The sequence below is a fragment of the Salvia miltiorrhiza genome, chromosome 1, assembly GCF_028751815.1.
Source record: "Salvia miltiorrhiza cultivar Shanhuang (shh) chromosome 1, IMPLAD_Smil_shh, whole genome shotgun sequence".
Taxonomy (NCBI): domain Eukaryota; kingdom Viridiplantae; phylum Streptophyta; class Magnoliopsida; order Lamiales; family Lamiaceae; genus Salvia; species Salvia miltiorrhiza.
The window spans coordinates 37724907-37736779 of record NC_080387.1 but is presented as its reverse complement, the minus strand read 5'-3'; the positions used below and the strand labels follow the sequence as shown (position 1 = coordinate 37736779).

Sequence of the window (11873 nt, the reverse complement as noted above, 5' to 3'; positions counted from 1 at the left end):
TTCCCTCTTTACCCTTCCATCTCTTCTTCCCCGCCTGAACCCTAGGTCCCCATTCTAGACGCCACTTCCTAACCCCCCCTCAATCTCCAGCGAACGCACGGTCGGAGAACCGCCTCCACCGAGCCCTAGGTCCCCAATCTCCCTATTTCCTTCGCTCAGTCGAATGGCAACCCAAGCCACCGCCGTTTGTGAAGGATTCTTTCCTCGCTTTTGGATGGGTTCAAAGTATTCTTTGATTTTGGTAGAAATCTTTCTCTTGAAAGAAATGATTCGCGATTAGGATTTTGGGATACCCAATTTTAGTTTGGAATTTTGGAAATTACAGTGTCACGAAGTTGTGCAGTTGACATCAGCCACAACTACTGTTTTGAATCAGGGGGCGATGGTGTTAGTAGAGCAACACAGTAACGCCTCATGGAGCAGGGGTTGCTGGCGTGGCGGGCGAATTCAAGATGTTAGTGGTGGCGGCGTCCTCCAACTGGTAACGACAAAGACAGCCTTGGTCTCGCCGGACAGGAGCTATTAGCAATGATGTCGCCGAATTCACGTCGGCAGCGGCGAATAAAACAAAACAAAAAATAATTTGTCTAACGGTGTTAAACACCGTTAAAACGCGCGGGGTCGGGGGAAGGGGGTATTTGGTGCGATTTTGCCACGTTGAGGTAGTAAATAGCCCTGACCCTGATTATAGGGTCCTGTACGCGATAGGGACGCCATCGATAAGGGTAATTTGGTACTTAACCATTTTTCAATATTCAGTTCATGTATATTTAGTTAATTTTTTTTATAATTATAAATATAATAATTAAATCAATATTATTTTTATATAAATATAGAAATATAAAAATATTTTCCGTACATCGTACTAGCACAAATACTTTTTTTAATTAAATAACGATTGTAATGAGATTTACCTAAATTTTCTTTCGTCACACGACTCACACAACATACGTACCAAAAACAGTGAAAACATCCCTTCTGCGGCCGAAAGCCTTCTCCTTTTTTTTTTCAATAATAATTGTCAGATTTATCTAAAGTGTCATTTGCAACAAATAAATCGAAAAAGCTCATCTACATACATCCGTAAGGATGGATACTCCGGCGCTCAAAAATTCGATCCGTCACCGGCAATCCTATTGAAAAAAAAAATAAAATCATTTCATTTTATAAAACAATCATTTACTTTTCTAAAATTGGATAAATATATTTTTGAATGATAGTATAAAATAAATCCACAGATTTAATTTGTCACTGTATTATTCTCTGCCCTATTTTTTTTTGAGAGATTATTGATTCGTTCCTTATATAGCTTAAGAAAGATTTCATTCACTTGTATATATTGTAGAGTGTGTGGTCGAATTATACAATGTAAATACAATATTTACATTCATACTGAATATAATTTTATTATACTATTATCAAATGTAAAGTGGAATATATATATTTTTTTGACTTGGGGGAGTTGGGGAGGGGGAGCAGTGAGGTTTGAACCTGAGACCTCACTGTTAACACACAGAAGATCGCACCGCTTGGTGTCCACAAAGTGGAATATGTAAAAAACAAGAACGATTCAATCACTGATCTAACTTATGTTTCACAAACAGCGTGGAGCAAGACTTTCGATACAAATATTTAATTTTTTTTTCAATAAAATTGCTAATTAAATTTAAAATAATTATAATATTATTTAAATTACATAACAAGTAAAAATAAAATAAACAATGTTTTATAAATGAACAAGGAATATGCTTCATAAACGGAGGAAAATAGAAAGATGTTCCAATGGAGAAAGTTTTTGTTATATTAGAAAATTATAAAATTACTCCTACAAAATTTACTGGGCCTTTCAGTGACCCACGGCCCTTGACTCCGCCCTTAAGCGCAAGTTCAGAGTTTATATTTTTTTTTGACCAACATAATAAATAAAAAATGACATAATCTTTAATAATAATAATAATAATAATGATGATGATAATAATAATGACGCAAGACAATTTTTTTTTTTTTTTTTTTTTAACTTATAGAACCTTCTCCTTATCAAATCCATGGTTCAATTCATCGTCCTAGTCTCCTGCCTCATATTTCTGATCTAACATTTATTTTCTTATACTATATTAGCAATTTTTTCGAAATGATTTTAAAACTGACTAAAGTTGGATAGAGAACGAAAATCTTATTTTCTAAGTGAAATAAGAGATAGTTATTTATGGGTTATAGACTTATAGTAATATTTAGTGTAAATTATGAGTTGAGTGAGATTATTTATATATTAATTTTTTATTTTAAAAAGTTGCCCATTAAATTAGGATAATCAAATAAGAAAATATGATCTATTAAATTGGAGATGAGGGAGTGTATTTTTCTAAATTAGAGCATCAAATATTAAATTCCGAAAAAAAAAAAAAAAGAATTCTAGTTTCCGCCATAGCTGATTTGCATGCGATTGTGCAGAGAGCTAAACCAAAATCACATCTTCAAATGCATATCTAAAGCATTTTTCCATGGCGATTTTCTGACATGGGGTGTAGTGGCTCGAAGACGGACGATCTGCCGCTGGTGGTCCGCTGCCGCGAGCGGCGGGAGCTCATACGCGCCGCCGCCAACCACCGCTACGTCCTCGCCGCCGCCCACGTTTCCTATTTCCGCTCGCTCAAAGACGTCGGCGATGCTCTGCGGAGATTCATCGACGAGGAATTGGTAGCTCCGTCAACTTCGCCTTCGCCGCCTCCGATTTCGCCTCCGTCTTCAAAGCTCGATGTTGAATCTCTGCATTTGCATGATGACGACGAGGAAGAGTCGGATTGGTGTATTTCGGATTCTTCTACCGATGATGATGGCGATCCAGAAGATATGCATCATCACGATGTGGAGAAATCACCATCTTATTATTCAGGCCGTGTTTACTACATGAAGAAGTCAGCTCCGCCGCCTCCGCATACGAAAACGGCGGTTCCGCCACAGCCGCACCGTGGCCGGTCAGATTCATATTGGAATTCCGCATCTGGTAAGTATGGTGGCGATGAGGGGGTTTTCACGGTAACTCCGGCGAGAAAGACTCCGCCTCCGCCGTCACCAAATCCGTCGGCGTTAGGGTTTCTGAGCCGGTTTGATGTATTTGATGTGTTTGATGGTGAATGTGTAGGGTTAATATCGAGTGGAGATCATGAACATGCTATGAATTCAGTTAGCCCTAATTCGAGTAAGGTGATGGAGAAAGAGCGCTTTTGTAAATTGGGGGAAGAAACAGAGCATTTGGTGTGTAGAGAGGCTCTCAAGGGAAAGAGCAGCATTAAGTCCAGTTCAAAATCTGCGCAATTGCAAAAGAGTGAAAGTAGTGCTAGATCAGTGCTTTCATGTGGTAGTGAGAAGAGTAAGAGTGTAGAGTTTGTAAATCCATACGGTGAACAATCCCCAAAAGGGGACATGGATGAGACTCCAAGAAGTGTAGTGTCGAAGAGGGTAAGTGAGGGTTCGATGAAGAAGAAGAAAGGGGCGCATTCTGAGCTGGAGAGGAGGTCTAGTGGAAATGCTGGTTCTTCAAGGTTGAGTGGTGTGACTGTGTTGTCTCCTCATGAAGCAAGAGACCTGAGGGACGTGGTGACTGAAATTAGAGATGATTTTGAGATTGCGTCTGGCTATGGAAAAGAAGTAGCCATGATCCTAGAGGCAGGAAAGGTGCCGTATCAGCCTAGCTTCCTCAAAGGTGTGGTTCTTGCTGTTTTCATGTCTAACTTAATACTATAATTGATTTTTAGGATATCTGCAACTGTGAGATGATATAACGGCCTTCGATCATTTTACTTGATTGATTGCACAAAAGAAGCAGTACATTTTGTTACATGGTTATGAATTCATAGATGATATAGCTTTTGTTTCTGCTTGTAGTTCATTCAGTTGTTTCCATAGTTGTCATTACATGTTTTGTGAGGATTGGTTTAAGCTGGTTTGAGTTAAGAGTCATGCCCACTTTTTTTCTTTCTAGATGTTCATTTTGTAAAGAAATTGTATGTTGGAATGTAAAGCTGACTTGTCTTTCGACAGCAATTCTGTCACGGATATTGTACCTTACAGCACCATGGCTGACGTTTATGGATTCTCCGTCGATACCATCTGTAACATTTGCTTCTAGATCTGTGAAGCTGGCGAAGTCATACTTTGAAGATGTTGGAAAGGAATTTGGTGCCAAGTTTGGTAGTCTTTCTTCGACACTGGACAAGATATATGCTTGGGAGAAAAAGCTGTACAAGGCAGTAAAGGCAAGTTGATACAGCTCTTGATATTTTGTTTCTTCTGTTTCATTGCAATTAGTTCAGACCTGCACCTGAAATTGATCGATTGGTATATCAAATACTTGATAAACATCAAAAAGAGAAAAATCAAGAAATATGGTCATGAATGTATTAGCTGATATTTGAGGGATATTGCATTTGTTTTGGGCTCAAACTGTACATGTTATAGATACAAACTGGTAATTTGCATCGAGATTCATAATGTGTATGAGTGCAATTCAATCCTGCTCACTTTTCTAGGTGGTCCTCTGATTAGGATGAAGAAAAGCTTCGAATCATGTATGAGAAGCAACGAATGAGGCTGAAAATCTTAGACGGGGTTGGAGCTGAGCCCGCCAAGGTTTGTGCTGCTGAAGTTTCCTTGGTAAGATTACTAACAAAGCTCGATGTTCGTGTTAGAGAAATTGATATCATCTCGAGTAGGATACACAAGTTGATGGATGAAGAATTGGAACCAAAGATCATTGCATTGATTCAAGGGTATGGATACATCTTTCCTCATACTTGATAAAATGTTGTTTCATCACCCTGAATTCTTATTTTCTGTAACAAATTTAGGATGATTGTATCAACATTCTTAGTTAAAGAATTTTCATAATCATGCCACCATTTTACATTCTCAATGTTTGTATCAACATTCCATATAGGATGATTGGAATGTGGAACGCGATGCTCAGATGTCATCAGAAGCAGTTTGAAGCCATCTCGAAGAGTAAAATGCAGAATCTGAGAGCAAAAACCGGCTCCCAGAAGAGCACCATCACCAATCTTGAGAAGGAGCTCCGTGCATGGCGTCGCCATTTCAATGATTGGATCGGCTTACAAAAGTCGTATGTGGAATCCCTGAACGGATGGCTTCAGCAGTTTCATGAGGGCGAACCAGGAGCAGCTCCTTACGTCCCTGCTCCTTATTCCCCGGGCCAGCTCAGAGCTCCTCCTATTTTCGTGATCTGCAACGACTGGCACAAGGCAATGGAGTCCATCTCTGATCGAAGGCTGTCAAATGCTATGAACGGCTTCTCAGCCGGCCTGCAGAAGCTACGGGGGAAACAGGACGAGGAGGCGCAGCAACGGCTTAGAGCAGAACATGTTTCGAACAAGTATCAGAAGCTGATGAGAAGTCATCGCGTGGAGAGGCAGAGAATGAAGCGTGGTGCGCCGTCGAAGCTGAATGATGTGGAGTTGAATTTGGATTGTTTGAAGCAGAGATTGGGCGAGGAGAAAAGGAAGCACGACGACACAGTGAAAGTCGCGCAGAATGCAGCTTGTGGCAGCTTACAAGGAGGCCTCATTCCTATTTTTAAAGAATTGGACAACTTCACAGTGAAAGCTCTCAAATCACATCAACATATTAGGCTGCGGCATCCAGTTTTGCAGTAGAGATGAGAATAAGACACCAAGAGATGAGGAATCTAAGTTAAAATAAATAATACATTTATTGCTTGAATTTTACATTCAAACATTAGTTACAGACTACAAATAAGAGAGTAAAAACGCTGAAACAGACGCCACTAAAGTAAACGAAAAGCAGGAAGGGAAAATGGGGATCCTCTCAAGTAGATTGTTGCATGGTGTCTCTCTCGTCTTTGTCTCTCCCCCACTCATGCAGGCTGAGATGCAGCTCCCCCGCGGCGATCAAGAAATGGACGGCCTGGATGGGCGAGAGGATGCCGACGACGGCCTTGAGTGTTCCGAGGCGGAGATCATCCGCACTCTGTAGAACCTTCTGGAAGCCTTCCTCCTTGACTCTAATAGCTGATTTAATCCTCCTTCCGATAATGCCCTCGCCGTCGTCCTCCGCTCGGCTGGTCTGACTCAGCTCCACCATCTCCGCATCCGCCACACTCTCCTGCTGCTTCGCCACCTTCTCCGATATCCTCCGCTCCTCCGCCACCGTGCTCCGCTGCAGCTTGTCGATGAGCCCCAGCTGCTCCGCCGTCAGATCGCTCAGATCAAGGGGGCCGACGCCGAAAGCGCCGACGCCGGAGAACTTGGCCTCGAGCTGGAGGCCGGACTTGGAGTAGAGGAGGTGGAAGGCGGCGGTGGGGCGCCAGCCGCCGACCCAGATGAAGGCGTCCTCGAGCTGGCTGATCCAGGGCGGCGAGAGGAGGAGGAGGGCGTCGGTCTTGGCGCATTTGGATTTGGTTTTGTAGTATTTTTCGTAGTGCGCGACACAGCGGGAGACTAAGAGCGGAAGCGGCGAGTCGGTTTGGGAATGGGAGGATTTGGAAGCCAGGAGGAGGCGCCCCAGCTCTTGCCGCTGCTCTCCTATCCACTTTGTGTAGAATTCTTGGAAGTTTTCTTGCTCCTCTTTTCCCATTTTTCTTTGCTTTCACAAATCACAATTCATCGCCTCGCCTCGCTTTTATAAGTGACTCTATCTTATCATTCTCCAATATTTTTTTACTAGGATGTAAAATGAATTAAATCACTTTTTGTTTCGTTTGACTTAAATTTTTGTTTGAATATAAAATTTTCTGATTATTTTTTAAATTCAATTAAATTCAATTATTTTTTAAATTGTCTTGTTTTCTTTTTTGGGTTATCCACTTTAAACGTTTTGTTTTCTTTTATGGAAAAAAGTAAGTCACAAAAAGTGAAAATATTTGAGGCCCACGTCACCTTTTTAAATCTACATTACACCACTTATAATTTAATTAATTTTTTTCTAAATAATCGTGTTGAAAAGAAACAAGACACGTGAAGTGAGACGAATGAAGTATAATTTTAAAATCATAATATTTGATTGATATTCAAAATATTCGATTATATAAATATATATTTGATAATAAAGAAAAAATGAATATATTTACTTAAATAAAAAAGGATTATGGTGAAAAAAATAAAAGCTTAAAATAAAATTAAATAAATATTTGATTTTATTCTAATATTCGCAAATCTACGAATGGAATTAAATATAAATCGCAAATAAGAGCACACTCCTAACAAGATATATACAGAATATCTATGGATGTTTATTACTCCCTCCATCCCATTAAAGTTGGCCACATTTGTTTCGGCACGGAGATTAAGAAATTGAGTGTTATATGTTGTAATAGAGTGTGGCCTACAATTGTTGACCAAATTAGTGAGTAATTGTTGACTTAATTAAAGTAATTTTGGCATTTTTAGAAAATGGCCTACAATTGTTGACCAAATTAGTGAGTGATTGTTGACTTAATTAAAGTAAATTTTTGCCATTTTTAGAAAGTGGCCAACTTTAGTGGGACACCCAAAATAGAAATGTGGCCAACTTTAATGGGACGGAGGGAGTATTTTTTTTTTATGTATATACTGAATATTGCTACCATTTTCATGAATATCAAAACAAATTGGTAGACTTTTAGATTTTTGTGATCACACTACAATAAAAACATATAAAAGACCACACTAAAAGACATGTGTTTACATTCCAAAAAAAAAGAAGGAAAAGAAAAGAAAAGACACGTGTTTTCACAATATAGTTTATGGCACGAACTTTAGAGCCATTAATAAACTGGTTATTATTTTAAAAAATATAAAAAAATAGTTTGAATTTTAAAATCATTTGTATATAGCCTAAATTTTAAAAAATACCACGAACTTAAAATAATACGAAAAATAGCATGAACTTTCATAGAAATTAAAAAAATGCATACAACAAATCTTAGTCTTGCACAAACAATTTTTCTCTCACAAAATATTATAGACAACATCCACGAGCATGACAATACAAAATTTTCAAACTTCGTGCTAATAGATCCTAACCTCGCACATACATGAATGAAAAATTTGTATTGAATACATTCCTTATCAAAGAAGATCAACCAGTATTAGTTATTCATTAGATTCTCACAAGAATGACAATACAAATTTTTTGTGAGAGAAAATATAATTGTCTAGAGGTTAGAGTTCATAGGAAAATAATTTTTTTATGTTTTGATGGTTTTGCACTTAATGAATTTACAATTTTTACTTAATTTTCGACCCTTTCATATTATCATAATTCAAGTTATTTTTTGTATTTACAAAAAGTTGGGCTATTTACAGGGCCGTCTTTGAGGGCGGGCGAGCATGGGCGACCGCCCAGGGCCCATGATTTTCGGGGGCCCAAAATTTTTTATATCCTATTATATATACTATATTATTATAGGCCCTTTTTTTGTTATCTGCCAAAAAAAAAATTTAAGGCCCTAAAAATTTACATTCCATATAAATTTTGTAGCCCAAAAAATTATATTCCCAAGTACTATCTTTTAATGTGATATGAGAAAATAAAATGAGAAAATAAATTACCTAGTGGCCCAAGTATCTTTTAATTAAAGCAAAATTAGCGTAATTGCGTCTTTAATTCTGCAGCTGCAACACTTCGTCTCTCCCGCAGTCATAGCGATTATTCATCTTCTTCTCCAGAATCCAGCCGTTCTCTCAAAAATCTTTTCCCAATAATTTTTGAACCGTTAGAATCATGAAGATAAATATGAGAAATTATAGATTGTATTATCCTACAGTTTTATCTTGTTCTTCACATTTCAATCTTCAATTCCTTGCCCAAAGTAATCGCTTTCGCTTTGCAATCTCAGACTCAACTACCTAAATTCTGAAATTCGTTGGTCCAAAATTGTAAGATTCTTTTGAAGAATCGAAGAACTCAGAAGTCAGGAAATACAAGAAAATCTTAGAGGCTTCTGAGAATCTGAATTCTGATATGCTGAAATTCGTTGGTCCAAAATTCCAACTTTCGGTTAGTCTCTTTTTAACCTTTGTTTTGTTTTTATTGTTTATTGTTTTGTAAATGCATGTATTTGTTTTATTATTTATCCAACTATCGGTTAATGCTTGTAACTTGTTTATCCAATTCCAATTTCCAACTATCTGTTAGCATATATAATCTAACATTATATTAATTATTTTTCAGATTTTGATCTCAAATAGTTTGGGAATTGGGATAATTCAAAGTGCAATAATCGTCAATCTGATATTTGATATCTCAACCATTTACCATTAATTTATCCAGGTGTGCCATTGTTCTTTTATTATTGTCTTATCATTGATTTTGTTTGATGATTTGAGCTATAGCCTATATCAAAGTTTTATTTTATATAATTGTTGTGGTTTGACCGATTGAGTATTAAGCATGATTCCTAAGAAACACATTAAACACATTTCTGGAAGTGAGAAAAGGAAAAAAAGAAAAAGATTAGAAGAACTCACTAAATCGCAAAAAGGTGATATTGATAATTTTTTTGCTAAAATAGTGATAAAGCTGAAAATTCGCATGTGAATAATGCTGAAAAAAATGTGAATTCAAGTGTGTTGGTTGAAGTTGATGATATTTGTGAGAATAGAGATAACTTGAGCGAGCATGAAAATATTCTTAGAAATTTTAAATGGTTTAGCTAGCAATTTTATGTATTGAGAAAGATATCTTAGAAAGTCTTGAAACAAATGATATTATAGATGACTTTGCAAGTCAAAAGGCGAGAAGAAGTCATTTTTTGTAATTACAAATACCTTTTTTCTATTGAAATGTTATTATTTGACTTAAAAAAAATGTTATCTTTGTATTTTTTGTAGTGTTACCTAAATAGGGCCCATTTTTATCGTTTCGCCCTGGGCCCATTTTTGATCAGAAACGGCCCTGGCTATTTATTTAAAGTTTGAGATATTTTACAAATAATTTTAAAGTTCATATCATTTTTATGAAGACGCCAAAATTTAAGCTATTTTTCATCTTTGTTTAAACTCAAATTATCTTTTATAGTAATTTTTAAAATTCGAATTATTTTTACAGATAAGTTTAAAGGTTGAAATCATAAACTCCAATTAACCATATTAAAAAATATCCAACTTGCATACCTAGATATAAGTTCTTGCATTTAAGTTGTGACAGTTGGACTATCTCGTTAGCTAGCTGATTTAGAAAATAAAGAAAATTTCTAGCCACAAACATAAAAATATTAAGCACAAAAAATTTGGAAGATTATTATTTAATTATACTGACATGTAGTGAATATCTAGAGGTGAAAGGATAGACGTTTCACAATGTATAAAAAAACATCCAACTTGCATATGAGTTTGTGACACTTGGAAAAGCTAGCTAGCCAGATAATTTAGAACACACAGAAAAAGGATATAGCCACAAACATAATACTACTAGTATTAAGCGAAACTTGTGTGCGCGACATTGCACAAATTTCAAAGACCATTTATTTCCATCAATATATATGAAGATTTAGTTATGGTGAGAATCCCTTTAATCTAATAACTGAAAATATATTTAAATTTTAGATAAAAATCTGATAATTTTAATTAAATTATAAAATTTGCTAAATCCATTAAGAGTTGTTTATTTTGAAAGATTCATCAGCTTGATAGATAAAAATAATAAAATTAATCTTATTAAAGATGGTGACGGCAAAGACTGAGGGGCTATTATGCAATTAGCCTAAACTTGAAGGTCTCGGGTGTTATTAACTTTTTAGTTAACTTTGAGGAGCGGCGTCGTTTTAGTAGCTGATAGTATTAGTTATAGTTTCATTCTGTTTTTGCAGTTTTATCTTCTTCCTCACGAAATTAGCTGTAGGTTTTCAGATTTAAATTGAGTGTTGATTCTAGTACACTTGTGGTGAGGAAAGAGTGTTGATATCGAGTTGAGCTTCTCGATTGTAATTCTTTGTAATACTTTGCCGATCATCTTCTCCGGCGACAACAATAAAGCTTTTGGTTGACCCTCCGTGGATGTAGGCTTTCATAGCCGAACCGCGTAACTCCGGTGTCATTTTCTTAGTGTTCTTGTTGTGTCGTTTATCTCAATTTCAACAGTTGGCGCTGTCTGTGGGAATCGACGACCCACGATGTCTGTGACAAGATTCGAAGTTGAGAAATTTAACGGGAAAAATGACTTCAATCTATGGAAAATTAAGATGCGTGCCCTCTTGATTCAACTGGGATTAGGTGATGCCTTGTTGGAGACGAAGTCAGATTTGAAGGAGAAAGATGATGTGAAGGAAGGAGCAATGATAAGTCGTGCGGAGATGGATCAAAGGGCTCACAGTGCTATCATTCTATGGTTGAGTGATAGGGTACTTCGACAAGTATGCAAGGAGGATACAACGCTAAAGGTTTGGAATAAACTTCATTCACTATACATGTCGAAGATAATGGCGAATAGGTTGCATGTGAAACAACACTTGCATCAGTACAAGATTACTAAAGAAAGGGAATTGAGTGAAAAACTCGATGATTTCCATAAATCACTAGATGAACTGGAAAATGTAGATGGCCAAATCAATGATGAAGACAAGGCTATTCTTCTTTTGAATGCTTTGCCAAAGTCATATGAGCATTTAAAGGATGCACTATTGTTTGGCAGAGAAAATGAGATTACATAGGAGGAGGCAATCACAGTCTTGGGAAATCAAGCAAATTCAAGAAATGATCAAAGAAAGGAGGCCAGCCTAAACAGAAGGAAGGTGAAGGAGATGATTCCAGAAAATGTTGTCACTGCAATAAACCGGGGCATATCAAGAAAAACTGTTATTCATGGAAGAAAAAACAACATAAACAAACAGCTCCTACACAAAACACTGCAAATCTTGCTGA

The 11873-nt window shown here is 36.9% G+C and overlaps 2 protein-coding genes across 2 annotated transcripts; one reads left to right on the top strand and one right to left on the bottom strand.

The window, feature by feature from the left end:
- Positions 1-2361: 2361 nt before the first annotated feature.
- LOC131007720 (protein ALTERED PHOSPHATE STARVATION RESPONSE 1-like) lies at positions 2362-6625 on the top strand. Its single transcript, XM_057934647.1, has 4 exons — positions 2362-3703; positions 4042-4256; positions 4546-4769; positions 4937-6625. The coding sequence occupies exons 1-4, from the start codon at positions 2518-2520 to the stop codon at positions 5667-5669; spliced, it is 2358 nt and encodes a 785-aa protein (XP_057790630.1). The 5' UTR covers positions 2362-2517; the 3' UTR covers positions 5670-6625.
- LOC131023980 (protein DELAY OF GERMINATION 1-like) lies at positions 5710-6609 on the bottom strand. The gene has a single exon (XM_057953644.1). It carries the CDS (start codon positions 6607-6609, stop codon positions 5842-5844), a length of 768 nt encoding a protein of 255 aa, XP_057809627.1. The 3' UTR covers positions 5710-5841.
- Positions 6626-11873: the final 5248 nt, after the last annotated feature.